Below are 27,108 nucleotides of genomic sequence, written 5' to 3'. Positions count from 1 at the left end.
TCCTTTGTGTGGGTCGCAGCGCACTGGGAGGGGGAATAGCTCTCCCGGCCTTTGACGGTGCGTCATTGAAAGCTGCGCACCAGGTAAAGAGCCTGGGTGTTCTACTGGAGCCTTCATTATCCATGGAGGCCCAGATAGCAGCCACTGCCAAGTCAGCATTCTTCCATCTGAAGCGGGCAAGGCAGTTGGCCCCTTTCCTTGAGCGCCGGGACCTCGCAACAGTGATCCATGCAACGGTCACCTCAAGATTGGACTACTGTAATGCCCTCTACTTGGGGCTACCTTTGTGCCGGACCCGGAAGCTGCAGCTAGTGCAGAACGCGGCGGCCAGGCTGTTGTTGGAACTCCCGAAAGGGGAACATATACGGCCGGGGCTACGTGGACTGCACTGGCTGCCGATTATATACCATGTCCAGTACAAAGTGTTGGTCATTACCTTTAAAGCCTTATATGGCCGAGGACCCGCCTACCTGAGGGACTGTCTTTCCCCATACGAACCCCAGAGAGCACTGAGGTCAGCCGGGAAAAATCTAATGGCTATCCCTGGGTCGAAAGAGATTAAACATCAAAATATCAGAGCACGGGCCTTTTCAACCGCGGCCCCTGCCCTATGGAACCAACTCCCTGAGGAGATGCGGGCCCTGCGGAACCTTGACCAGTTCCGCAGGGCCTGCAAGACCACCCTTTTTAAACTTGCTTACCCAGACTGCTGAAGAAGGCTGTTAATAAGGATCCGCCAATGCGGCTTAAAGATCTAGACCGCTGTATATAAACTGGCAGAACTAGCGTCAAACATCATCAGCACTGTCAGACTAAACTATTTAACTGTATAGACTGGTTTTTAATGTTGTTAAATAATGTTTTATATTGTTAAATTTAAAGGTTTTATTATATTGTATGTTATTGAGAAATGCTGTTAGCCGCCCTGAGCCTGCCGAGGCGGGGAGGGCGGGATACAAATAAAAATTATTATTATTATTATTATTATTATTAGTCAGTTTCACGCTGGGCATGGTTTTTTAAAAAATAGGAGATACTTCAAGCTGTATTCTTGGATAGCTATCTTAGTAGAACATTAATTGTTCTCCCCCCCCCCCCCCTTAGTATACAAGCTCCACTTCTGCTTAGGTTTTCCATCTTTTAAGGTTTGGGGTTTTTTTAAATCAGTGGTTGAACCTAGTTATATGAGGGGGAGGGGGTGGGGTTTTTTTTGCTAATCTTGGATTGCTGGAGAATGTTTTAAAAACCTGGCTAGAGGGTGTGTGTGTGAAGTTAAATTTTTTTAAAGATATGTGCCTTCAGGAGGAGACATGGAACACATGGTTAGAGAAGTAGCAGTGGGTGCACCACGAAGGAAAGAGGGAAGGGAGTAACCAAGCAGTCAACTGTGTGTTGCGCTGATGGCACACAACACACCCAGCATGGTGGGTGGCTACCAAGTCACCAAAGTCCCACCACAGGGCTCATGAAGGGTACAACCACAGGTGGCCATACGTATGCTGGGGAGGCATTGCCAGCACACCAGCAGTGCAAATACATGTCTATTTGCTCCCTGCCTTCTTTGGTGGTGTGCCCACTGCTGCTTCTCTGTACATATGTTTGGTGTTTCCTCCTGAGGACATCCATTTTTTAAAAAAAAATTAACTGTTCTCACACACATGCTGTCTCTAGCCAAACTTTTAAAGCAATCCCTGCCAACGATTTTTTTCCTTCAGTGATCCAAGATTAGTGAAAAACTCTCATTGATAGCCTCAACCAACTAGTTTAAAATACCCCAAAATTTAAAATATGGAAAACTTAAGCAATAGTGGAGCTTGTAGACCAATGAATGGAGGAGGATGGCGGAAGGTTCAGAATGGGAGGAACAACCTCAATGTGCGGGGGGGGGGGGGTGGCCTCCTAGGGTGGGAAAAGGGCAGGGGGGAAATAAGAAGGAATCAGTATGTTTTTTTATTACCTTCAGCTTGAAAGTGAAGGAATGGGAAAAACCACCACAAAACCATTCTCAGAAAACCCACAAAAACAGTGATTGGAAATAAGAGAACTGAAGAGGGGGAAATCAATGCAGAACAAAATATAAAACCCAACAGAAATGTATAGTGAAAGCGAGAGAAGATGCAGAATGACAAGAAAACCAATGGACATGCAAGGTGAAAGTGAAGGAAAACACTCATGCACAGGGATTTTTTTTTGAGCAGAAATGCACAGGAACACAGTTCCATCTGGCTTGGTGTAAGGGATGTGGCCTAATATGCAAATGAGTTCCTGCTGGGCTTCTACAAAAAAAATCCCTGCTCATGCATAATAGACCATTATTCCAGTTTATCAAAACATTATCAGTAGATAAAATCTGCACATTATTTGTATCACTCTAACTTTGTAAAATAAGGTACAGTAAGTTAATAGGTTCAGTTTATCTAGTCCTCTTGGAGCACATATATTGGGAGACTGCTAAACTGTTAGCTAGTAGGGGCCTATATACATAGTAGTGTAGCATGGTGCAGACATTCTACAGTGGATACATACACAACAATCTGCCCCTTCCTTCATTGGGCTGTTTACAATTTGGCCTACTTGACTTAAACAGCAGGAATCTGTTCTGAGTATTTCCCATGTCCTAGAATACACAACCCTTTGACAAATCCAAAATTTTAAACACTCCAAAAAATAGGTCTAGATCTAGGGTTGTGCTATACGTTTTACCAGTATTTTTCAGTTCAGGACTATTGGACCCTCCTTCCCCCAAAAAACTGATATCTCTGAAAAATCCTGGATCCCAATAGTCTTGTATTCAAAAATCTACATCCTTGTTTTTTAAACCACAAGGGAACCAAGCTGGCACAAATACAAAAAATACATGGTAGCACTGAATAATCAGCTGAATATGCTGTTACTTCCAAGCTCAGATGGCAGTGTCCACTATTTTCACCTTGTCAACCAGTTCTTCCCTGTTGGTGAGAATCAAGTCCAAGATAGCAAGAATCAGGTCATTTTGTAGAAAAATAGGTGGTGGAGCTCATCCAGGGATTGTTATGCAGCTGCACTCAATGGACAAGGTGGGAACGAGGAGGTGGAACTCTCAGAAAGGTTCAGGAGCTGTGCTCCTGTGATCGCCTACTGAATCTGAGGGCTGGCAAGAATTGTATAGTAATTGTAACTAAGGATAGGCACAAACCAGAAAAATAAAGATTCATCCTGGTTCATGGGATTTCATGAACCAAGAACCTTCACAAACCTTCCCATTTACCAAACTAGTTCATTTCACGAAGTTCATCATATGGTATAACAGCCCCCCCTGCAGTCTAGAAATGCAAAGCTCACAGTGAGGCTCCACCAGACTCTCCTCTACCTGCCCTCCAGGTTTGGTGAAAATTGGATTTTGGGGGGCTGAGTTATAGCCCCCAAAACAGGGGGCCCTAGGAAAGTGCTCGCTGGGGAAATCACAGCTGCAGATTCAGGAGTGTGTCAAATGGACCCCCTGCATGCTAGAGGCATCTAATTCACAGAGGACCTCCCCAAGATGCCCTTTTATCTTCCCTCTAAATTTGGTGAGAATTGGATTTAGAGAGGATTTAGAGACCTCAGAAAGAGCTCTCTGGGAAAATCACAAATGCAGGTTCAGGAGGAGAGTGTCAAACAGCCTCCCTGCAAGCTTAGAGACATCTAACTTGCAGACCTCCGTTTGATGTTACTTCTTTCCCCAAAGGATGATTAACACATGGAATTCACTGCCACAGGAGGTGGCGGCGGCTGCAAGCATAGCCAGCTTCAAGAAGGGATTGGATAAACATATGGAGCAGAAGTCCATCAGTGGCTATTAGTTACAGCGTATTGTTGGAACTCTCTGTCTGGGGCAAGTGATGCTCTGTATTCTTGGTGCTTGGGGGGGGGCACACAGTGGGAGGGCTTCTAGTGTCCTGGCCCCACTGATGGACCTCCTGATGGCACCTAGGTTTTTTGACCACCGTGTAACACCAGGGGTTGTTTTGTAGAAAAATAGGTAGTGGAGCTCATCCAGGGATTGTTATGCAGCTGCACATACTATTCAATGGACAAGGAGGTGGAACTCTCAGAAGGAAACAGTGGAACTCTCAGAAAGGTTCAGGAGCTGCGCTCCTGTGAGCTCCCACTGAATCGATAGGATCCTTTTCGCTGTACGCCCTACGACCTGTGGGTTGGACCCGTGCCCGTCTTGGCTGATAAAAGCTAGCCAGGCGTTGTTACGTGAGCCACTACAAGGTATTGTCAACAGATCCCTGGTAGAAGGGATCTTTCCCACACCTCTTAAAGAGGCGGTGGTCCGTCCCCTCTTGAAAAACCCATCTGCAAATCCGGCTGTATTGGCGAACTATCGGCTGGTATCAAACCTTCCCTTTTGGGGTAAGGTTATAGAGCGGGCGGTGGCAACTCAGCTACAGGGATTCCTAGATGACACTTCCGCACTGGATCCATTCCAGTCCGGCTTTCGACCAGGTCATAGGATGGAGACAGTTCTGGTCACCCTCATAGATGACCTCATGTAACGTGGGGATTCAGGGGTCTGCCTTACAGTGGTTGGCCTCTTTTCTTCAAGATCGGGGACAAAGGGTGGTGATAGGGGAGGAATCATCCCAAAGGCACCCACTTATATGTGGTGTGCCACAGGGTGCAGTTCTCTCCCCGATGTTATTTAACTTCTATACGCGCCCCCTTGCTCAGATTGTCAGGAGGTATGGGTTGGGATGTCACCAATATGCAGATGACACCCAGCTCTATCTATTGATGGGTGGTCAGTCCGACTGTACCCCGGAAAATCTAGACCTGGCTCTTCAAGCCGTAGCATCTTGGCTCAGGCTGAGTCGGTTGAAGCTGAATCCGATGAAGACAGAGGTTCTCTATCTGAGCCGGGGTGGTCCGGGGGGGGGGGGAGATCCTCTGCCGACTTTTGACGGAGTGTCACTAATACCGGCCCCTAAGGTCAACAGCTTAGGTGTGCTCTTGGAGTCCTCTCTTACAATGGAGGCCCAAGTAGCAGCCACTACTAGATCCACCTTTTTTCATCTTCGGCGGGTGCAGCAGTTGGCCCCTTTCCTGGAGCGCAACGACTTAGAGGTGGTGATCCATGCTACGGTCACCTCAAGAATAGATCACTGTAATGATCTCTACATGGGGCTACCCTCGGCGCTGACCTGGAAACTACAGCTAGTGCAGAATGCTGCAGCGCGGCTATTAATGGGGCTCCCCCAGTGGGAGCACATTTGGCCAACCTATTGTGTTCTGAGTCCGTTTCAAGGTCTTGGTATTGACCTTTAAAGGCCTTTATGGTCAGGGGCCTGTCTATCTGCAGGACCGCCTTTCCCCACACATTCCCCGGAGAGCACTGCATTCAGGGACAAAATATCTATTGTCCATCCCTGGACCAAAGGAGGCTAGGCTGCAGCTGACGCGAGCTAGGGCCTTCTCGGTGGCAGCGCCAGAATTGTGGAATGCTCTCCCAGAGGCCATAAGGGCCCTGCAGGATCTCTCTACTTTCCGCAGGGCCTGTAAGACCAAACTGTTTCGACAGGCCTTTGAGATCTAACCAGGAGAGAGCTGTCACCCTACATCATTATAGAGTACCATGATCACCACTTATACTATATTATATTGTAGTGATACAGCACCATGAAATGAAATGATTTAAATTATTTTAAACTGTAGTTTTTATTGGTTAAGTTGTAAAACTGAATATTGTTAGCTACCCTGAGTCCGCTTGCGGAGAGGGCGGAAAAGAAATTTAAAGTAATAAATAAATAAATAAATTCGAGGCCTGTGTAACACAGACTGGATAGGCCATTGGCCTGATCCAACATGGCTTCTCTTATGTTCTTATGTCCCTCTACCTAGATTCCAAGTTTGGTGATGATTGGCTTGGGCAGTGACCACTGCCCACCTCCTAATTGCCCTTTCATCACACCCCCTCCAGCCTACAAATAGCAGCTCTCCAGCAGCCCTGGCCCCACTCAATGCACAGCAGCCAAGAAGGTCTGAGCACCTGCTCCGGCTGCAACGCCACTGAGGATGTTCTCCGCAGCTGAGAACGAAACATCTGGAAGGAAAACTTTCTCCAGTAGAACACGGCACTTGATCCCGAAAGATTCTACAAACCCTAATGATGTTACCAGCTGTGAAAACCTGAATTCTTTGATTTTACAGCTGGTCTGCATTAAACCAGAACCAAATAAACAGGCATTTGCCTATTAATGAGTAGTAACAGTAAAAGATTACCAATATATTGATAGTATATACTTTATACCAAAGTCCTCTATTATTTTAACTTATATGCAAAAAATATAAAATGAAAATCCTTGTATTTTAATCCAAGTATTATTTGCACTTTTCCTTCTAATGATTTTGTTATCCTTGGTTTTTTTTAAAAAAAAAACTTTTGAAAACAGAAACAATGTATCAATCGATCAAATAATCAATCAATTTATTCAGCCAACGACCAGTACAAGTCAAAGAAACAATGTAAACTTTCAGCATTCTGATATTTTTAATGTGCATGCTTTGATGCCAATAAATCCATGTTACTCAAATATATTTCTTACCTAATAATTCATATAATGAGTTTAGAATCGACTTCCAAGTCTCTCCTGCCTCCTTCCCAGCAACATCAGCAAAGTGGGCTGCACTGCTATAAACATGTAAGCGATCAATACATTCAAGCACCAAGCTGATCATACCCTGCAAGAAAGAAATGTGTTTATAATATATAACAATAACTGCCATTTTTCCTGATATCAGAATTCCCTTTGAATATCAGAAAAAATGCTTCAGTTCTATGCCAATAAAGGTATAACTTACTTACTTACTAAATTGCATCATATGTATTTAGTACCCAGAAAATGGACTGAGCTTTGTAGGTATTAAGTAACATTCCCAAAACAGAAAGAGATTTTTTTTTTAAAAAAAAAAAGATTGGGTGGGTGTCTACTCTTCTGCGTAGGGTAGGGCATGGGTATGGTAAAGTCGCTCCCACAAAACTGTCAAATGTACAGTGTACAGTGTGGTGCTGTACACCAATAAAGACTATGTTAAAAAAATAATGAAAGTAGAATAAATCAGAGTCTTCATATGAACATATGAATTTGCCTTATACTGAATCAGACCCTTGGTCCATCAAAGTCAGTATTGTCTTCTCAGACTGGCAGCAGCTCTCCAGGGTCTCAAGCTGAGGTTTTTCACACCTATTTGCCTGGACCCTTTTTTGGAGATGCCAGGGATTGAACCTGGGACCTTCTGCTTCCCAAGCAGATGCTCTACCACTGAGCCACCGTCCCTCACCATCTTCATCTATGCATCGGAATTCAGGACTGTGATTTTTTCCATTGGGATATTTTGAACTTTGAATGACAACACAATTAGATTGTGTTTCTTTACTTAATGTTTAAATTTTCCATATGAGCCCTACTATTCGAATTGTATTACTGAATATGATGCTGTAGAATTTTGGAACTTTGTAAAAGATATTCACATAACTGATTTTCAAAATAATAGAATTCTCTGGTATAATATGGTGATAAATCATTCTCTAATAGCATATTGTATAATTGTGTGTTGAAATTCTAAAGAAAGCAATATAGTTTGGTAGGTTTTTAAAAAGTCTTTATTCGTGTACAGCATCATATTGGTATGGTTTGACAGTTTTGTGATTGTATCTTATTGAATCATGACCCTTCCTGTGATTGGTAAAGGTGCTCACCATAGAGTTAATAAATGAAAAACCGATTGCCTGGCACTGAATTTAGATAAAGCTTACTCCAAAAAAACACTTTTCCCACCCAAAAAAAATTGGTGAAAAAGAGGATAAAGGCCCAGCAAGATATCTAGGTAAGGGTAGCATTGAATATAGTAGATTTCTTCATAAATAATTATATAAAATTGTGAAACACAACTAAAATATCTAATAGTTGGTCTCAGCTTCAATTTTCTTGGTTTGATAGTATAGCAGGCATAAATATGCTAGCTGTGTAAAAAAAAAAATGCTCCTATTTGAAAATATTCCAATTTCAGTCTCAGCAATTGTTCTGTAAAGTTGGCAGGTGATACTCCCCAAGTTCTTCTGGATGAGTAAGAAAGCTCAAGTTTCATTATCTCTTTGGCAAAACAAGAAATGTGATAGCAGTATACGATATCCCAGTATTGGTATACCGGCATACTTTCATATCAAAATAAAAGATAACATCTAAAGAGCTAGTTTGGTGTAATGGTTAAGTGCGCGGACTCTTATCTGGGAGAACCGGATTTGATTCCCCACTCCTCCACTTGCACCTGCTGGAATGGCCTTGGGTTAGCCATAGTTATCACAGAGGTAGTCCTTGAAAGGGCAGCTTCTGTGAGAGCCCTCTCAGCCCTACCCACCTCACAGGGTGTCTGTTGTGGGGGAAGGAGATTAAGAAGTTTGTAAGCCGCTCTGAGTCTCTGATTCAGAGAGAAGGGTGGGGTATAAATCTGCAATTCTTCTACTTCTTCTTCTAAATCGAGATTTTTATACACACACACACATACGAGATAGGCATGAACCAAGAAACGAACCATGGTTTGAGCATGAACCAAAGAGTTTGTGGTTCATTTCAAAACAGTTCATTTTGTCATGTCATTCTGAACAACAACAACAAAAATGAACCACATTTTTCCATGGTGGTTCATGTGGTTCATTTTTGTGGTTCATTCTTCAGACAGCCTGGCATCAATTCAATCAATTCCTAGGCAACACTGGGGGTGGATTTGTGGAGAACACTAGAAACATCCAAAGGCCATTCTCCATAGCTTGATTGGCAGTTCTTGGAGCCAACGATAGGGCTCCCATTCTGCTCTATGGGAGAAGATTACATACCAATATAATAAAACACCCTGACTCAGCTGCTTTCACTTTGCAGCATGAAGAGAGAAAAAGTTCTGTCAAGTTTCCTTACCATTTCTTATTGCTTTGTACTGTGTTACATATGCTTTGGTACTATTTTGCCTTAGCTCTGGGAACCCTGGGGGAATGCAGCTGAACCCACTTGCTATTCTTTCAGTAACATCATAAGTAACTGTTCTGCCCTGTGGAAGGAACTAGTGCCCATTTCTCAAGGCCATGTTATCTCCTTACAGAGACTGTTGGAACTGTCCATTATCTAGTATGGGGGCTGGGTGAGAAATATTTTGTATTGCTTTTTGTGGGCTTTGAGCTATTACTTTTGGCAGGCTATACAATGGCTCTGAAGGGGTATAAAGATCTGGTCAGCCCCAGGTGAGCCAGATCTGACACAAATCTTCATACTACTGTTACCTGTCTATCAATAAAGTTAACTCTTTCTAAAAAGCAGAGAGGTCTGCTTATGTTGAAGATCATCCCAGACTGGAATAGTATAGTTGGTAAGGTCTGTGAATAGCAGAATGTAGCATACAGATAATAAAAAAGTTAACAACAGATCTGAGAACTAAGTTTGAGTCCAGTGGCACCTTTAAGACCAACAAATCCAATCTCAACTATACTTATTGCCCAGTAATTTATGCATCTTGACTCTAAAAATAGACCTTCCTGGCAACTGCCGCCTTCACCCTCTCTCTGTCTAAAGTGATGGTATCTCTTTTTTGTAAGGGTTGAGGAAATTTGTTTCAATGTATCTGATGAATTCTGCATGAACACAAAAGCTTATACCAAAAATTAAACTTTGTCAGTTTTAAAGATGCCACTGGACTCAAACTTCGTTCTAGAGTCAGCCCCATAGCCAGAATTTTTTTGGGAGGAGGGGGGAATTAGGGAGCCTGAGGTGGCAGTTCATCACAGCAGCTAATGAAATCAAGACTTTCAGCCTGACCTCCCTCATAGGGCTGATATGAGGATAAAATGGGAGACAGGAAAATGATGTAAGCCATTGTGGGTGGATTTTTAATACAGCCTAAAAGCACATCATACTGAAAGAAACAACAAAATGACTACCTCTTCCTGGAAGAGATTCTGCCGATTCTTCAGTGCTCTTAGTCGATTCTGCTTCTCTTCATGTTCTAAATGTTCATCAGGTGGATGGAAGTAACCAATCAAATCCTGGAGGCTAAGGCTGACTGACTCAATGGGTAAGTCAACAATGGAAGACTTTGCTTTCTTGCTGAGAGCATCAAGGCCCCTAAAATAATTTAAAGCATGAATCAATAAGTTTGCTGTATGGTTTTGTAGGTTTCAATGTCATTACTGCAATGTGTAAGTTTTAATGTCATTACTGCTGTGCCTCAAACTAATTCAAGTAATTGGTACATTTGATCTCTGATAGCCTGTATTAGTGAAAGTTCTAGAAAACTTCAGAAGTCAGTCTAAGAATAAAAATTATTAATAGCCACTTCTTTGCATCTTTGACTCACCTTTCCAAAAAAATCCCATGAAAGAGTTTGTGGGTGAAACCTTTCCCTTACCATGTAGGTGTTGGGCAACCCTACCACCACTTTGCTCTATGAGGGTTGTGTAAGGGATGGGAAAGAACCATCTCTTCCTCACCGCATGAGTGTCATGTGACCCTACCTCTCCCTTTCCATGTATCAACAGAAGTATAGTGTCCAGATCACACAAAGTGATGGTATCTCTTTACTTTGCTCTAGTTAGATCTCACCTAGAATATTGTATTCAGTTTTGGGCACTGCAATATAAGAAGAATATAGACAAGTTGGAACGTGTCCAGAGGAGGGCAACAAAGATGATGAGGGATTTGGAGACCAAGTCCTACAACAAGCCTGAAGGAGCTCAGCATATTTCGCCTGTGAAAGAGATGACTGAGAAGTGATATGATCACCATCTTCAAATACTTGAAGGGCTGTCATATAGAGGATGGTGTGGAGTTGTTTTCTGTTGCCCCAGAAAGTTGGACCAGAACCAATGGGTTAAAATTAAATCAAAAGAGTTTTCAACTAAACATAAGGAAGAACTTCCTGACGATTAGAGCAGTTCCTCAGTGGAACAGGCTTCCTCGGGAAGTGGTGAGCTCTCCTTCTTGGGAGGTTTTTAAACAGAGGCTAGATGGCCATCTGACAGCAGTGCTGGTTCTGTGAACTTAGGCAGATCATGAGAAGAAGGGTAAGAAGCGTTGCATCAGTGTTTAATTCTCATTGCCCCTTCTTACATGCCCAAGGGGATGCTGTTTGACATTTTGGGGGTCAGGCAGCAATTTTTCTCCAGGCCAATTTTGCCAGGGATATTGGAAAGTTATTGAGGTGGGTGTTTTGTTTTTTGTCATCTTCTGGGCATGAAGCATGGGTCACTGGGTGTCTGTGTAGGGGGGAGTACTTGTGAATTTCCTGCATTGTGCAGGGGGTTGGACTAGATGACCCTGGAGGTCCCTCCCAACTATATGACTCTATGTAGGTTCTGTGGAAGAGTAAAGTGTGCTGCCTCCCCCTCACCATGCAAGGTTGAGGGGCAGCCAAGCCCAGGTGTGCAACTGACATCATCAGCCCACCAGGAAATATCCTAATGGACATAATGGTCAGTCTGCTGCAGCTTGCAGTTGCCAGATGAGAGGAAGAAAAGCCCCAGTAAGTGTAATACTGTCTTCAAGGGCTTTTGATCTTCAAGCAGGTGCTTGGGTTGCTTGAATGATAAAGTGGTGAATCTGAAGCATGGCTCATGGTGAGTAAAGTAACTTGAAATGGTACTGTAATTCAGAATACAAATATGTTGGAATTTACTAAAGTCCTACTCCTCTTTGTTGGCACCTCTGTTTTGTATGCTGCCTTCTTTTCCTTACAGCCACTAGATGTGATAATGTCTTCATGGCCACCATCAGAAGGCTGCTGCTATTTTAAAGTCATTTAAAAATGCCACTGGATAGCACTCGTGTTTCCCCACACACATACCTTATCAAGTGCTGAAATGGTTGCACCTCCACCCCCATTTCAGCACTTGAAAAGGCGTGAGGGGGAACAAGAGCATTTTTAATAACTTTTAAATGGTGGCAGCATTCTTGTAATGGCTATGGGGGCATCATCACATCTAATTTGGTGCTTTGTACACATTTATGCCATGGCTTGCTCTCTTTATAATTCAGAGCATGCATGTCTCTAATAAAAAACAAAAGTTTTGACTAAAATGAGAGATCCATGAATTATTTTGGGATAGATGCAAAAAGACTCAGCACAGGGCCTCATTTAGGCCCAGTACACATACAAAATTTCCTTCTCATGTTCTTTGGGCTCTTTCTCCTTCATGATCAAATTGAGCCTCTCTTCCCTTTTCAGTGCTAACTGTTGTTCATATTGCATCTCTACCAAGGTTAATTTTAACCATAATCAGTTTTCAGCCAGCATCCAATTTACCTTATGAACCTATTGAAAAGGAAGACTGTACTACGAATTACTCGTGCTGTACGTGACTCTTCATGCTGAGATCTGGACAATGTTAGACCATCGTCCATATGGCCTTCATGGTGCATGATAGCCTGCAATGAAAAAACAAACAACAGCAATGATAAAGGATAAAATTATATAAATGTTTAGTATTTATACAGCATTTTTCCTAACTGTTTGAAGAGCTTCAAGTTCACACTCATTAGGTTGGTTCATATGTAACATAAAACCAAGGTTAAATTAAACAAATGATAGTTAATTCATTACGTGTACATGTACCATTACACTAATTATACTTAGTTAAGGTATCTCAAATCAGGATCTGAAGTTGGTTTATTAACCATATTTAGTCTTAATTATGGTTTCACATTATGCATAAATGTGGTATCCTAAATTCATTCTGATTTGTTTCCTGCTGACACTTCACTTTTACTCTAATTCATTGAGGATTAGAAGATTAAGCAAACCCTAAAGCCTCAGTTATAAAAACAGAAGTATATTAAAAAAAAAAGAAATGTGTAGGGTGTAAATTTGTCTCTAATTTGTAGACCTGTAGACAGGGTGTTGTAACCATCATTGATCTCCATATATCTCTATCCAAATCTCGTGGTGATACAGTAGAAGTCTTGAACCACTAACTATTGCAATTAAATGGCTGAGAGCGAATTAACTAAAACTGGGGGGGGGGGGGGGAACGGGATGATAAAAACTAACAATAAAAATTTCTTCAAATACATTAGAATTAGGAAACCAGCCAGGGAGGTAGTGGGACCCTTGGATGACCAAGGGGTAAAAGGATTACTAAAGGAAGATAGGGAAATGGCTGAGAAGCAGAATGCATTTTTTGCCTCCATCTTCACTGAGGAAGATGAGAAGTGTTCACCCACTCCAGAACCGCTGATATTGGGAGGGGTGTTGAAAGACCTGAGTCATATTGAGGTGACGAGAGATGAAGTCCTATGACTGATAGACAATTTAAAAACTGATAAATCACCAGGCCCGAATGGCATACATACAAGAGTTCTGAAAAAACTCAAAGGTAAACTTGTGGATCTCCTGACAGAAATGTAATCTTTCATTAAAATCTGCTTCCATTCCTGAGGACTGGAAGGTAGCTACTGTCGCTCCATCTTTAAAAAGGGTTCCAGAGGAGATCCAGGAAATTACAGGCCTGTCAGTCTGACATCAATACCAGGAAAGTCGGTGCAAAATGTTATTAAAGAGAGAATTAGTAGGTACATTGATGAACAAAAGCTATTGAGGAAGACTCAGCATGGGTTCTATAAGGGAAGACCTTGTCTCACTAACCTGTTGGAGTTCTTAAGGGGGTGAACAAACTTGTGGACAATGGGGACCCAACAGATGTTGTTTACCTTTATTTCCAAAAAGCTTTTGATAAAGTTCCTCATCAAAGGCTCCTAAGTAAGCTCAACAGTCATGAAATAAAAGGATATGTCCTCTCGTGGATCAAAAATAACGGACAATATTCACAGTGGACGGTGGTAAGCGGTGGGGTACTGCAGGGGTCAGTTTTGGGTCCGATGCTTTCTAACTTGTTCATTAATGATTTGAAGTTCTGGTCACTGCACCTCAAAAAAAATTATAGCAATGGAAATAAATGCAGAAAAGGGCAACTAGAATGATTAAGGGGTTGGAACACTTTAACAGCACTTGGAGCTCTTTCGCTTGGAGAAACATCAACTGAGGGATGACATGATAGTGGCTTACAAGATTATGCATGGGAAAGAGAAGGTAGAGAAAGAAGTACATTCAATGAAATTGCTGAGCAGTCAGGTTAGAACTGATAAAAGGAAGTAGTTCTTCATCCAAATGGTGATTAACACTTGGAATTCACTGCCACAGGAGGTGGTGGCGGCTACATGCATAGATGGCTTCAAGAGAGGATTGGATAAACATATGGAGCAGAGGTCCATCAGTGACTTTTAGTCACAGTGTATAGATGGAACTGCCTGTCTGGGGCAGTGATGCTCTGTATTCTTGGTGCTTGCGGAGCAACAGTGGGAGGGCTACTGTTATTCTGGCCCCACTAGTGGACCTTCTGAGAGCACCTTGGGGGTTTTTGGCCACTGTGTGACACAGAGTGTTGAACTGGATGGGCCATTGGCCTGATCCAAGATCGCTTCTCTTATGAACCCTGAGAAGACAGGTGTCTGGGTCATGATGCCCCAGCCTCTCCTGGGTCCTTGGGAACCCTGCCCTGGGAGAACCCCGCCCCACACGAAAGAGCAGTGCTCAGGAGCAATCCAGTCCCTTCTGTGGGCCCATGCCCCCTTCCTAACCTGCTGGCATTGGGCGTCTTGGGGACCCCACAGGGGAGCTAGGATGGACACCAGAGGCAGCATGATGGCCCGAGCCAAGCCGCAGCAGTGACCAACAAGCTGAGCACCCAGGGCTCAGGAGGAGTTGAGCCGTGCACATAGGAGCTGGACCACGAGGCTGCCGATGCACAGGGGTCTGACCATGCCCTGTAGAAGGGAAAGTCTGGAAGCTCAGCACAGGGGTTGGGGAGGGGACAGAGCACAGGAGGAGGACACCAATGGGGAGGGGGGAAGGGAGACTGACAGCGAGATGGGGGAATGGCACAGGGGAAATGCAATAGGAACAGAGGTATGAAGCATTAAAAAGGGAATTAACGCTGCTGGCCAGGGAGGAAAAAGAGGAGAAGCAGAGGAAGGGCTAAGGCAAGACAGAGAGAAAGCAGACAGCAAGGCCCTGTGATAGTACTCCGTGGGGTATAGGGGACGGAGTGCTGTAACTCTCCTCCACTCCATATTCTGAGGCCTGAAGCACCTTTATCCTCCCTCCCCTACCACGGCAGAAACCCCTGTGCGGAACGGGGGGGGGCGGCGCTGGCAGAGGGCGCCAGGACAAGTAATACTAAACCTGAAGTCTGGAAAGACATTATGATTCCTTCCGTCAGGGGGGTTAAGTTGAGACTTGCTGACAAAGTTAAAAGCCTGGGTTAAAGGTTAAAATACTGGACTTAAAATGCAGTTAAATCAAGTTAAAATACTGGACTCAGTACAAAGTCCAGTACAAAGTATTACTGATGAAGAAGCAAGCTAATACAGTTGGGAAAAAACCCTTTCTTCCAACTTAGTTTAGCTCAGAAGATGTGTCCTATCTTGACTCACGAGATCTTGCCACATGGATCCTCACTACAGTAACATGGAGATTAGACTAGGTCCAGTCAGGCGACGGACCTAGTGTCTTCCATGGCGACACTGGGACTCTCTCAATTTGTTGTAACCCCCACTCACCAGGCCGGACACATGTTAGACCTGATCTTCGCGGCCGGGATTGTAGTGAGCGACATAACCGCAGAGGTAGTGCCATGGTCGGATCACTTCGCTCTCAAGGCCCGTGTAAATATGCCCCCCCAAACCTGTTTAGGCGAGGAGCCGATTATGGCTCGCCCGCGGAGCCAAATGGACCCGGAACGGTTCCAGATGGCTCTACGGGACCCCTGGCCCTCTGGCGATTCCCTCGATGGCCTGATTGAGACCTGGAATAGCCGGCTCTCTAGGGCCATCGAGGAAATCGCACCTCGGCGCCCTCTGCGACCTCGGACTAAGCTGGCTCCGTGGTATACCCCGGAATTACGCCAGCTGAAACAAGGCCTTAGACGGCTAGAGAGGCAATGGCGACGTACTCGTGACGAGGCGATTAGAACATCTTACAGGAAGTTTATGAAGTCCTATGAGATGGCAATCAAGGCCGCAAAGAAAACATACTTTGCGGCTAAGATTGCATCCGCAAATTCGCGCCCAGCCCAATTATTTAGAACAATTCGGAATCTGACTACATTGCCTCAAGGCAATTCAAAAGCTAAGGAATTGGAGATTGGCTGTGAGGCTTTTGCAAAATTCTTTGCGGATAAGGTCCAATCGCTCCGCCAGGACTGCCCCGCCAATTTTGAGGCAGTAAGTGGACTCGAAACCCAATGCGTGTCTTCTGAGTTAACTCTGGATTGCTTCGACCCGCTCAGCTTGGAGGAAGTCGACAGAATTCTTGGCACTGCACGATCCACAACTTGTGATCTGGACCCATGCCCCTCCTGGCTAATTAAGGCCTGCCAGGAGGAATTAAGATATCCTATACGGGATATTATAAATCGATCCCTTTCAGAAGGCGTTTTTCCAACACCCCTGAAAGAGGCATTGGTCCGCCCTCTCCTGAAAAAACCGTCATCAGACCCGGCCGAATTGGCACACTACCGGCCGGTCTCAAACTTGCCCTTTTTGGGCAAAATTATCGAGAGGGCTGTGGCGGTGCAGTTACAGGAATTTCTGGAGGACGCTTCCGTCCTAGACCCATGCCAGTCCGGCTTCCGCCCGGGCCATGGGACGGAAACAGTCCTGGTCGCCCTCATGGATGACCTCCGACGACAACTGGATCGAGGCGGCTCGGCGGTATTGCTGTTGCTAGACCTATCGGCTGCGTTCGATATGGTCGACCATCAGCTGCTGACCCGCCGCCTCGCTGACGCAGGAATTCGGGGGCTAGCCTTACAGTGGCTCTCCTCCTTTCTTGATGGTCGGGGACAAAGGGTGGCAATTGGGGGGGAGCTGTCTCAGAGATACCCACTTCATTGTGGTGTGCCTCAGGGGGCAGTTCTCTCCCCGATGTTGTTTAACATCTTTATGCGCCCCCTTGCCCAGATTGCACGGAGGTATGGGCTGGGTTGTCATCAATACGCAGATGACACCCAGCTCTATCTATTGATGGACGGCCGGGCTGGCGATGTCCCTACAAATTTGGACCGGGCATTACAAGCCGTGGCTGACTGGCTCAGGCTGAGCGGGCTGAAGTTGAATCCGGCGAAGACTGAGGTCCTTTGCGTGGGCCGCGGCGGACCGGGAGGGGAGATCACTTTACCGGCCTTTGACGGTGCGCCACTGGTACCAGTGCGCAAAGTCAAGAGCCTGGGAGTGCTACTGGAATCCTCTTTATCAATGGAGGCCCAGGTAGCCGCCACTGCTAGATCCGCCTTCTTTCACCTTAAGAGGGCGAGGCAGTTGGCTCCCTTCTTGGAGCGCACCGACCTAGCAACTGTGATCCACGCAACGGTCACTTCGAGATTGGACTACTGCAATGCCCTCTACATGGGGCTGCCCCTATACCGAACACGGAGACTTCAGGTAGTCCAGAACGCGGCGGCCAGGCTACTGGAGGGACTACCACGGTGGGAACCTGCGCGGCCTGGGCTGCGGGATCTGCATTGGCTGCCGGTTGTCTACCGTGTTCGCTATAAGGTGCTGGTCATCACCTTTAAAGCCCTATATGGCCGAGGACCTGCCTACCTAAAGGACCGCCTCTCCCCATATGTGCCCCAGAGAGCGCTGAGATCCGGTTCTCAGAACTTACTAACAATCCCTGGGCCAAGAGAAGCTAGGTTGAAGGCTACCAGGGAGCAGGCCTTCTCGGTGATAGCCCCTCGTTGGTGGAACGACCTTCCTGAGATGGTGCGAGCCCTGCGGGACCTGAACCAGTTCCGCAGGGCTTGCAAAACATTTCTTTACCAGCTGGCTTTTGAGATAGAACTTGATTAATCCAACGAATGGACATCTAGCCATCTTGCGTACATTATGATACAGTATTTTAGCACCATTTTATATATTTTAACTATTTTAAATAATTTATTTGTGACTGATATATTTAAAACTGTTTATGTTGTTTTATGTGAATCATGGGATCCCCATGTCTGTTAGCCGCCCTGAGCCCGCCTGGCGGGGAGGGCGGGATATAAAAATAAAATATTATTATTATTATTATTATTATTACTGTGATGCTTTTTACAGAGGTCTCCCTTCAAAGTCAGCTCAGACACAAGGTTGCCAAGTCCCTCAGCATAGGGATTTGAGGGTGTTCCAGGAGAGGTGTGGCCATCCCTGATGTGATGACATCACATAGAGTAATGTCATCACGTCCTGGATGCAGAGAGCTCATGCCCTCACTTTTCTCAAACCATTTAAAGGAAACTTTAAATGGTTTGGGGGGTGGGGGAGTGATGCTTTGGTTACCTCTTGCAGGGCAGGAGCCAGCGGCCCACACTTGGAAAGACTAGGTGCAATGTGCACCTTCCTTGCAAGAGGGCCAGTGGTCGCTGTTTGGAAAGAGCAGGTGCCATGTGTGCCTGCCCTGAAATTTGCTTCTTGCAGAATGGGACAGCACAGCACCCACTCTTTTCTTTTTCCTCGCAGGAGGGGAAGGAGAGGGGTGGCCACACAGCGGTCATGCTTGTGGGTGGGCTGGAGCCTGTAAAATCAGGAGATCCCCTGCCCCCACCGGGGACTGCCATCCTGATCAGACACTTCAGCTAGGGCAAAATGCCCCAGATTGACTATTATAAAGCACTAGGCAGACATTTGTATTATGGTCATTCAGTTTCAGTTTATTATTATTAAGGCCCATGATCAGCATAGAGCAAAACAAACTAATTTGCATAAAATACAGAAAGTGCATGGCCAATGAGAGTATTATAGTACAATATACAAGGACTTAAGAAGGAGGTATTTAAGGGGAGAGGGGATCTTATAGCATTATGGTCATTGTGCAGTCACCAGTTACCAGTTTCAATTTAAGATACTGGCTATCACATACAAAGTCCTTGAACCCTCAAATGTGCAGGACATCAGTACCCCTATTATCCTCTATAACAGCTTTTCTCATCTGAGCAGGGCTTTTTGAGGATGGTACTCAGCAAATGAGCAAGGTCAACAACTGTCCATGCAATTGCATTCTCTATAGTGGCTTCAGTCTCACAAGTCAGGAAGGCTCCCACACTTCTGGAGTTCTGCAAACTATGCAAAACAAAACTGTTCAGGAGGGCATACTATAAATGTAATAGGGATATAATAGAACACTTTAGAAATAGCTTATATAACTTTGTATAGTATGTATTATCTGTTGCTGCACACATGTATCTCACTGTCACTGCAGTATATTTTTACTTATATAATACCATTTTCTGCATTGTTTAACATAGTATATTTAACTTATGCTTCACTTCAAATGCTTGCAGTCTCATCCTATTAATTGTATTGACTTCCCTGTGTAATCTATTTTGAGTCTCAGTGAGAAAAGCAGACTATAAGTAAGTAGATAAATAAATAATGTTCTGAGATGCAAACATTTCTTCCATTTTCATCATATCTATAAATGTTTTGTATAACCTCATTGTGTATAGTATCTTACTTTACGTTGTACAGATCCCATTCTCGCAGACTTTGCATCCACTGATTGGTATGTAAGCCACAAACCCGTGTCAGCATGCTGTATGAAACAGACTGAATCCCCATATTTTATTTCAGGTGCTCCCATTCCATCTACTTCTTTTCTTATCGCCACATCCAACTTTTCCTAAAACCAGAATACATAAATTACATTAAGTAATACATGCAAGATGTTTATGAAAAGTGAAAAATTCTTTCTTCACAAAATATTACACATACCTAAATATCATTACAATCAATAACTCTTTTAAATATACAGTTAAGGGATCATTTGGTTTAATTAGATATTGTTTACTGTTCTCCAGAATATAGCCAAACTTTTTTTTAAAAAAAGCAAAATTCTCCAAATATTCATAGATTTCATTCCTAATCTTTACATGCTCATTAACCAAAACTACACATTGTTACTATACTCAATCTGTCTGAAGTCTATAATTTCACCATATAAATCTTCAGATACATGTACTTCTCATTTCTCTTCCACACTAATTATGCTACATAAACTGATAGGGTGTCATTTTATGTTTCATTTATTTAATGAATTTATTTAAATAATTTGTATAAAGTCCTGTTGTTGTTTTCCTCTTGCCCCCCAACATATGTGTTCAAACAGAACACTGGAATTTACAAAAGGCATTAGCAGACGCGGCTTTTTCTCCATATTCCCCTTTCCTAAGGGCCCAGAAAAGCCAGTGCTGGCAGTCAAGGAGCCTTGTGGAGAAAATATAGTTGGAGGGGGGAGGACTGTAGTAAAGAGAGGCAATCAGGCAAAATCACCACTCTTTCCCTTTGTGAAAGAAAAGATTGGTGTACTTTATCTGCCAAAAGATGATGGAGGTGATTTTGCCTGATCCCTGTGCCTTACGCCTGTTCTTCTTACAATTTTGTCTACAAAGCCACCTTTATCCTGCCCCCTGGCATTAACTTTTAGGGATTTATTGGGTTTGTATGGGAGAACAGAGAAAGATCTACCTCCCCAAGGGCCACCTTCTCAGAGGTCACAGGATCCAACCCACTAGTAGGAGGAGAATAGGATTATCTTGGACCTATACGAATCCTCCAGATGTGGATGTTGCACCAACTGTGGACTTATCATCCCTACAGTATTGTAACAAATTTTGGATTTGCAGTTTTTTTTCCAGCGTAATAAGATCTTAATATTTTAGGAGCACACTACTAAAATGTTCATTCTATCAGATTCTGTACAAACCAAACACACTATATATTGTGATGCTAGTTTTTAAATTTCCTTAAGATTAAAAAGATACAAACTCTCAATAAAGTTCTGAACAGAGGCTGAGGCTAGTCTTCTATTGAGACTGGCATGTTTCAGCATACCAAAGAATGTGGATATAAAAGCAAAAAGGCTGAAAGAGGGGTAAAATCTTCTGCAAGAAAAAAAAATGTAATCTAGCGTAACATATTTACTCCTAGGACATCCTGTGATATCAGGTTCCATCAATAAAAAGGTATTTGAATTAAGACACTACATATTTTTACACATTAAGTATGTCATAGATAATACAAATACTAACAATGACAAAAGTTTATATATTAGTTTGGGGGGGGGGTGTTATAAATCTCATGTTTGGACAGCTACAATTATATTAGATTGCTCAGTTACTTCAAAAACAAAATGTCTAGACAGTTAGATGTAGGGATCAAATCAGTACCCCAGATGGATTTGTGTCCAAGTGAACATCAAAATTAAACTCAATGGATAACTGACAGGGGATGTCCCTGTCCCTTGATAGCCTGACAGGGGGGTGTTTTGTAGGGTAGATGACTGTTCTTAGCAGGCCAGATGCAGCCCATGCCCATACATTTAACATTCCTAAGTCGCAGGCATAGGGGGAATCTGCATGTTATTGTCTACACTGGGTTCACCACCCTGAGTTGCAGGTTCTCTTCAGTTTCCAGGCATGAGGTGCCCAATTCAGACTGGGATCACAGGACACAAGGAGAAGGAGCTTCAGCCTTTAAAAATAGCGTGGAAGCGGAATGCTGAAGCCCCTTGCCTTGCGAACCACAGTGCTGATCGGAATCAGGCATTGTGTGTGCAGAAACGAATAGAAACTCACAACTGACTTATGAAAGACATAATTTGTTTAGACTGTAACAAATGCATCAGCTCTTAGCCAGCACAAGCTATTGATGCTTTTGCCAGCAACCTCTTCCTTGCATAGGACTGCTAGGAGGTTGAAGCCTGAAGCCTGAAGATCAAAGCACAGCAGGGTTGACGAGGAGGAGCTATTATTGACAGTCGTTATCACTTGATCAAACACTGTCATTCAAATTAATGCTAGATTGATTTCCTACCTTGGAAGACCGAAAGCAAAAAGCTGTAGATTTCACATCAGCTTTCTCTTTGTCTGTTAGAAGAAGACTCTTGTCATCCATGAGGCTTAAATATTTCCCTGTGGTTATATGCCTTAGTCTGAATGGCTGCCCCCATCGAATGTGACTTCCACTCCACCTAATAAAAGTTCAAATTTGAATTCTTAAACAATGAAAATGCCAGATCTGAATGTCAAACAATATGAAATGAAATAAAACCTATTCTAACTGAACTGGGTCTAACAGCAATGCTACATTTCTTGAGACGTCACTTAAGTTTTATTTCTACAATGAATGGCACATTGGTGTCCCATTTCAGTGACTTCTTGTAAGGAAAAGTTTTGAATCTATACAAGAGATAAAAACTACACATTGATTTCAATGGAAGTAGCAGATTCAGAAATGCACATTATTTTCTGAACACAAATTTGTTTGCTACATTATTTCAGATCTTTACCCAGATCAAAACAGCATTATGTGTCATCAAGGACATATGGACAGTTCTGCATCAGAATGACTACACCATATTGCCCACCAGGGAATTTCTCATGTGCAAGAGGGACATAAAGTCTGCAAAGATGCTTTGGTGGGTATTGTTTCATTTAAGTGAAGTTGTAGGCAATATAATGAGTGGTTCCATACCCCTGTTCCAATGCAGCAGAATGTATTCCAAAATATCTCATTTATTTTCAATTGTTGATAAATCAGTATCTCCAAGAATAAAGATCATTACTATATGTACTATAAACTTGGCTGGAAAATGAAAAGTAAAAATACTCCCCTACTGGCTGGCGTAACTATGGCATCACAAGCCTTTTCATGATTATAGCATCACAAGCAAGGCTTTGAATATTCTCCATCTCTCCTGTTGTCACTTTGCAGACCACAATATTTGGCCTTAATACCGCAGGTTCTTAAGGATGGGAAGATAGCAGACTTTAGCAGTTATCAGATGGAAATGCTGAATGAATTGTCTTTACTTCCATATGCTGGTGTCCCAAAGAATATGTAGAGGGGCATGTGAACTGGTGGGCAGTGGGATCCAGATGACAGGACAGGAGAGACTTGCTGCTGTGATGGAAAGATCCCATAGGATTCATGTCAGGCTTCTACTGTGTTTGCACATACCAGAAATGTACCTAAGGTGTTTATAAATGTATCATAAGAAACAAAATGGAAGAAGGCATGAATCAAGGTAGTAAGAAGAGACAGAATGTATTCACATTCCGAGGCACTAAGTCTCTGAATTCCAGAGGTAGGAGGCAACATCAAGAGAAGGCCTCGGCCTCAATGCCTTGTTGTTGGCTGTCCAGAGGAACTTGTTGGCCAGTGTGTGAGACAGAATACTAGACTAGATGGACCACTGGTCAGATCCAGCAGGGGTCTTTTTACATTCTGCATGAGAACCATTTTAGCATTTTTTGATTAATATCAGCTAACTTGCAACAAACAAGCCTAAAGACAAAATGGGGGGAAGTGATACATAAGTCTGACTTCTCCCTCTTACCATTATTTGTTGCAAGACAGCTACTATTGAGGGACTGTCAAGGCAAAATTCCATTATCCATAAAAAGAAAGCAAAAGAAAAAAAGAAGTATCCAACTCACAATCAGCACCCTGCACCAGTAGTAGTTGAAGAAACTGTAATCATGTCAACTAATACTGGAATGTTTTCATTCTCTCCATTTCTAGCCAATTTTATAGCACATTTTCATGAAACATATACAAGCTGTGGTAATTATTCTTGGTCTTCAAGTTATTAGACTATATATGCAGGTTTTCTGTCCCTGCCAGCCTTCTCTGAATGTTAGTGGGTTTCTCAAGCAGAGCTTTCATGTGTTGGGACAGCTCTAAAACAGAGAATGTAGCATGTAGGCAGTCTTCATTAATTGAAACAGTAACATTTATTAATAAGATACATTGTTTTGAATTAAATTTTCCCCAGGACAGATCTTACAGGTCCAAGTGTACTTGTACTTCATTACTTAGGACACTTTAATTTGGACCTGTTGACTAATCTTAAATAGAAGAAGAAGATGATGATGATTCTGGATTTATATCCCGTCCTATCTACTGAAACTCAGAGTTTCAGAGAGGTCACAATCTCCTCCCCCCCCCCCCCCCCGCTCAAAACAGACATCATGTGAGGTAGGTGGGGCTGAGAGAGCTCTTACAACAGCTGCCCTTTCAAGGACAACTCCTACGAAAGCAATGGCTGACCCAAGGCTATTCCAGCAGCTGCAACTGGAGGAGTGAGGAATCAAACCCGGCTCTTCCAGATAAGAGTCTGCACACTTAACCACTACACCAAACTGGCATCCCAACCAACACCAGTTTCAATGTAATCAGAACTGGCAGCACAGCATATGCCCCAGATTGGGCAGGGCCACATGCTTTGTGGAGTATATAAAAGAGCGTCCCAAACCAGAAACAGGGCACAGTGAGTGAGGGAGCCAATGTAAGAGGATCTCCTCCACAGTACCTGCCACAAATAGGACTGTAGGAAAAAGAATAGAGGTGTGAGAACAAAAAGAAATCCCTGGAAAGGTCAGACAGAGGTCTGCAAGTGCATGAGCTCATCATGACAAGACCATCTTGTGAAGGAACACCGTGGAAGACAGACTGTTGGACAGCTGTACAAGGTGGGAGCTTGGGTACCAAACAAGGAGGTTTCTCCTTTACATTGGGGCTGTGCCATCTGAGACCAACAGAGATGCCATAGAGAAGGTGAATGATGGCACTTATTATGAAATTTACTGTTATCTAGCCATATCAGACTCATCCTACCACAGCTTCCCAGATCAGTCTTGCTCCATTGACCAGTTCTGAACCAGGCTTACTTCTGCTCCACTATTCAAGGAGGTAGTAAAACCAGGATGTTTACTGATCCTGTGGTTGTCTGACATACATAGCCAGCAGAATGTAGTCGCATTGGTAGGTCACAAGTTACAATACTGACTTTCCATTGTTAGACCCTCAATGGGAAAGCAGCTGTGTGACTTAGTATCAACAGCAACACATTTAGAGAAAGTTTTTCTTAGAAAACAGCAATGCCCAAAAAGCATTGGTTCATATCTTTCTAGGTAACAAGAAACATTTCCTCTATTTAGTAATAAAGCTTCAATGACAATATCCATACTCTATTCATACCCTAAATTAATTTATATTCCAACTTCTTTATTATGACTTTTTAATTCATAGAACTGTTTTTTCCCCCCAAACCTACTTCATATGAACATCTCTCTCAATTTCTTAAAAATATAAAAGGCAAATGACAAATTCCTTTGGTGATCTTGGAAAGCTTACACAGAGTTTTGTGCTTATCTGGTTGGTCCAATAAGCTATTACACAATTTCTGTTAATATTAGCTAAACATTTCCTGAGAGCCACCAGTAGGGGGCTGCAGAACTCTGAAATCTGTTTAAATCAAGGAGACAGAATAAATACTCTTTCCACACACAGCGCATCAATCTGTCCTTCAACATGCCCTGCTGATTGATACTTGCATAGTTTTTGATTAACTGTTGTCAATGTTTGTTTAGGGATGAGAAGGAAATGTGCCATCAGCCTTCAAAAGATTACACAACAGAGCTCCAGTGCTGCTTTCCTAACAAATACAGTAATTATAGTTGAACAGCTGAATGCTACTCAGAGGTATTTAAATTCCCAGTCAAACAACCTGACCCCATATCACTTTTAAAGTGAAATTCAGGTCAAGTGTTCTTCAGACATGTACCTAGTCTAGAACTGTGCCTGTCAAATTTAAGGATATGCAAAAGTCTGAAGACTGTCATTCCTTGAACCTAACCCTGATAGCTCCTGTGCAATAATGAACATGAAGATAATGCACTTCTAAATGAGACTGACTAAGGAAGCATAAAGGAACCCATTTGTGATTCAGCACTTCTCTTCTAGAATTCTCAAGTTCAGCTTTAATTCCAAAAAACTAACATGGGAATAGTGTTTATCCGGTGTCCTGTCAGTTTATTTTATAGCCATGTTCACTAGAAAACATGAACATAAAGAGCAGAATCAATACAGTGCAGCCTTTGTTGATGCTGCTTTCAATTACTGATTAGACACTGACCATGTATTTTGTGAAGTGAAGTATTTTGAAGACTCAAAAAAACTGCCATTAATTTGACACCAGTAATTACATTACTGATGCTTTCTTGTTATTAAGTCTAACTGAAACCTTCACCAGGCATGATTGTATACTGGGATCACAATTAAACAGCCATTTCCAAACTACAATCACAACCTTTCAGCATAGAGATTCTTTTTTCTCAAGAGGAAGTAGAAGGGGTGGGGGGGATGAGATACTGGTTGCTACAATGGAAGTGAATTATGCCTTGACTTTTACTTACGCAACCCTCAGTGTCTCCAGTCTCCAAAGAGAGCGTGCATGAATTGACACAGGACCACCTTCATAATGCACAGTTCTGAAACACAAGATGATCTGTAAGTTCCTGACACTTTTAGACTGAAAGTGAATGATAGCTTTTTCAGAACATTAAAGTGTGGGAGCCAATGTAAGAAGATCTCCTCCACAGTATCTGCCACAAATAGGACTGTAGGAAAAAGAATAGAGGTGTGAGAACAAAAAGAAATCCCTGGAAAGGTCAGACAGAGGTCTGCAAATGCATGAGCTCATCATGACAAGACCATCTTGTGAAGGAACACCATGGATGACAGACTGTTGGACAGCTGTACAAGGTGGGAGCTTGGGTACCCAACAAGGAGGTTTCTCCTTTACATTGGGGCTGTGCCATCTGAGACCAACAGAGACGCCAGAGAGAAGGTGAATGATGGCACTTATTATGAAATTTACTGTTATCTGAAAGAGAGATTCAGTACTCCTAATCCTGTAGCCACTATTTCTGAACATACACTTTTACAGTTTTTTTTTTCAAAAACCTGCAAAAACCATTTGACCAGAGGCAATAGTGGGACAAAAGGAATATTATGTGTCTCCACAGTATAGGAAGTATATCCCTCTCTCAAACCACTTCCTTCTTAAAAACTATTATGCAACTCTGTTTCATAGAGCTTCTTTTTCTATATGTTCTTCTTTTGAAGGATCTCAGTTCCAAGATATGCAATATAATTTGATCAACTAACAAGTTATCATTACTAGTTGAGATGTATGATTGGCATAATCAAACCCACACTGTCC

General features: G+C 43.1%; 1 protein-coding gene across 4 annotated transcripts in view; it reads right to left on the bottom strand.

The window, feature by feature from the left end:
- The window catches only part of RYR2 (ryanodine receptor 2), a 757,628-nt gene that overhangs the window by 438,800 nt on the left and 291,720 nt on the right, over positions 1 to 27,108 (bottom strand). For all 4 annotated transcript variants that reach the window (XM_060243352.1, XM_060243324.1, XM_060243334.1 and 1 more), the window contains 6 exons: positions 26,300 to 26,374; positions 21,915 to 22,071; positions 19,558 to 19,722; positions 12,310 to 12,431; positions 9,950 to 10,133; positions 6,570 to 6,705 (listed from right to left, as the gene is read on the bottom strand). In XM_060243352.1, coding sequence (XP_060099335.1) covers positions 6,570 to 6,705; positions 9,950 to 10,133; positions 12,310 to 12,431; positions 19,558 to 19,722; positions 21,915 to 22,071; positions 26,300 to 26,374 — 839 coding nt within the window. The remainder of the gene's footprint in view (positions 1 to 6,569; positions 6,706 to 9,949; positions 10,134 to 12,309; positions 12,432 to 19,557; positions 19,723 to 21,914; positions 22,072 to 26,299; positions 26,375 to 27,108) is intronic.

This window comes from Heteronotia binoei, chromosome 1, assembly GCF_032191835.1.
Source record: "Heteronotia binoei isolate CCM8104 ecotype False Entrance Well chromosome 1, APGP_CSIRO_Hbin_v1, whole genome shotgun sequence".
Taxonomy (NCBI): Eukaryota; Metazoa; Chordata; class Lepidosauria; order Squamata; family Gekkonidae; genus Heteronotia; species Heteronotia binoei.
Note: the sequence above shows the minus strand (reverse complement) of the source record. Positions and strands in the feature narration are given on the sequence as shown.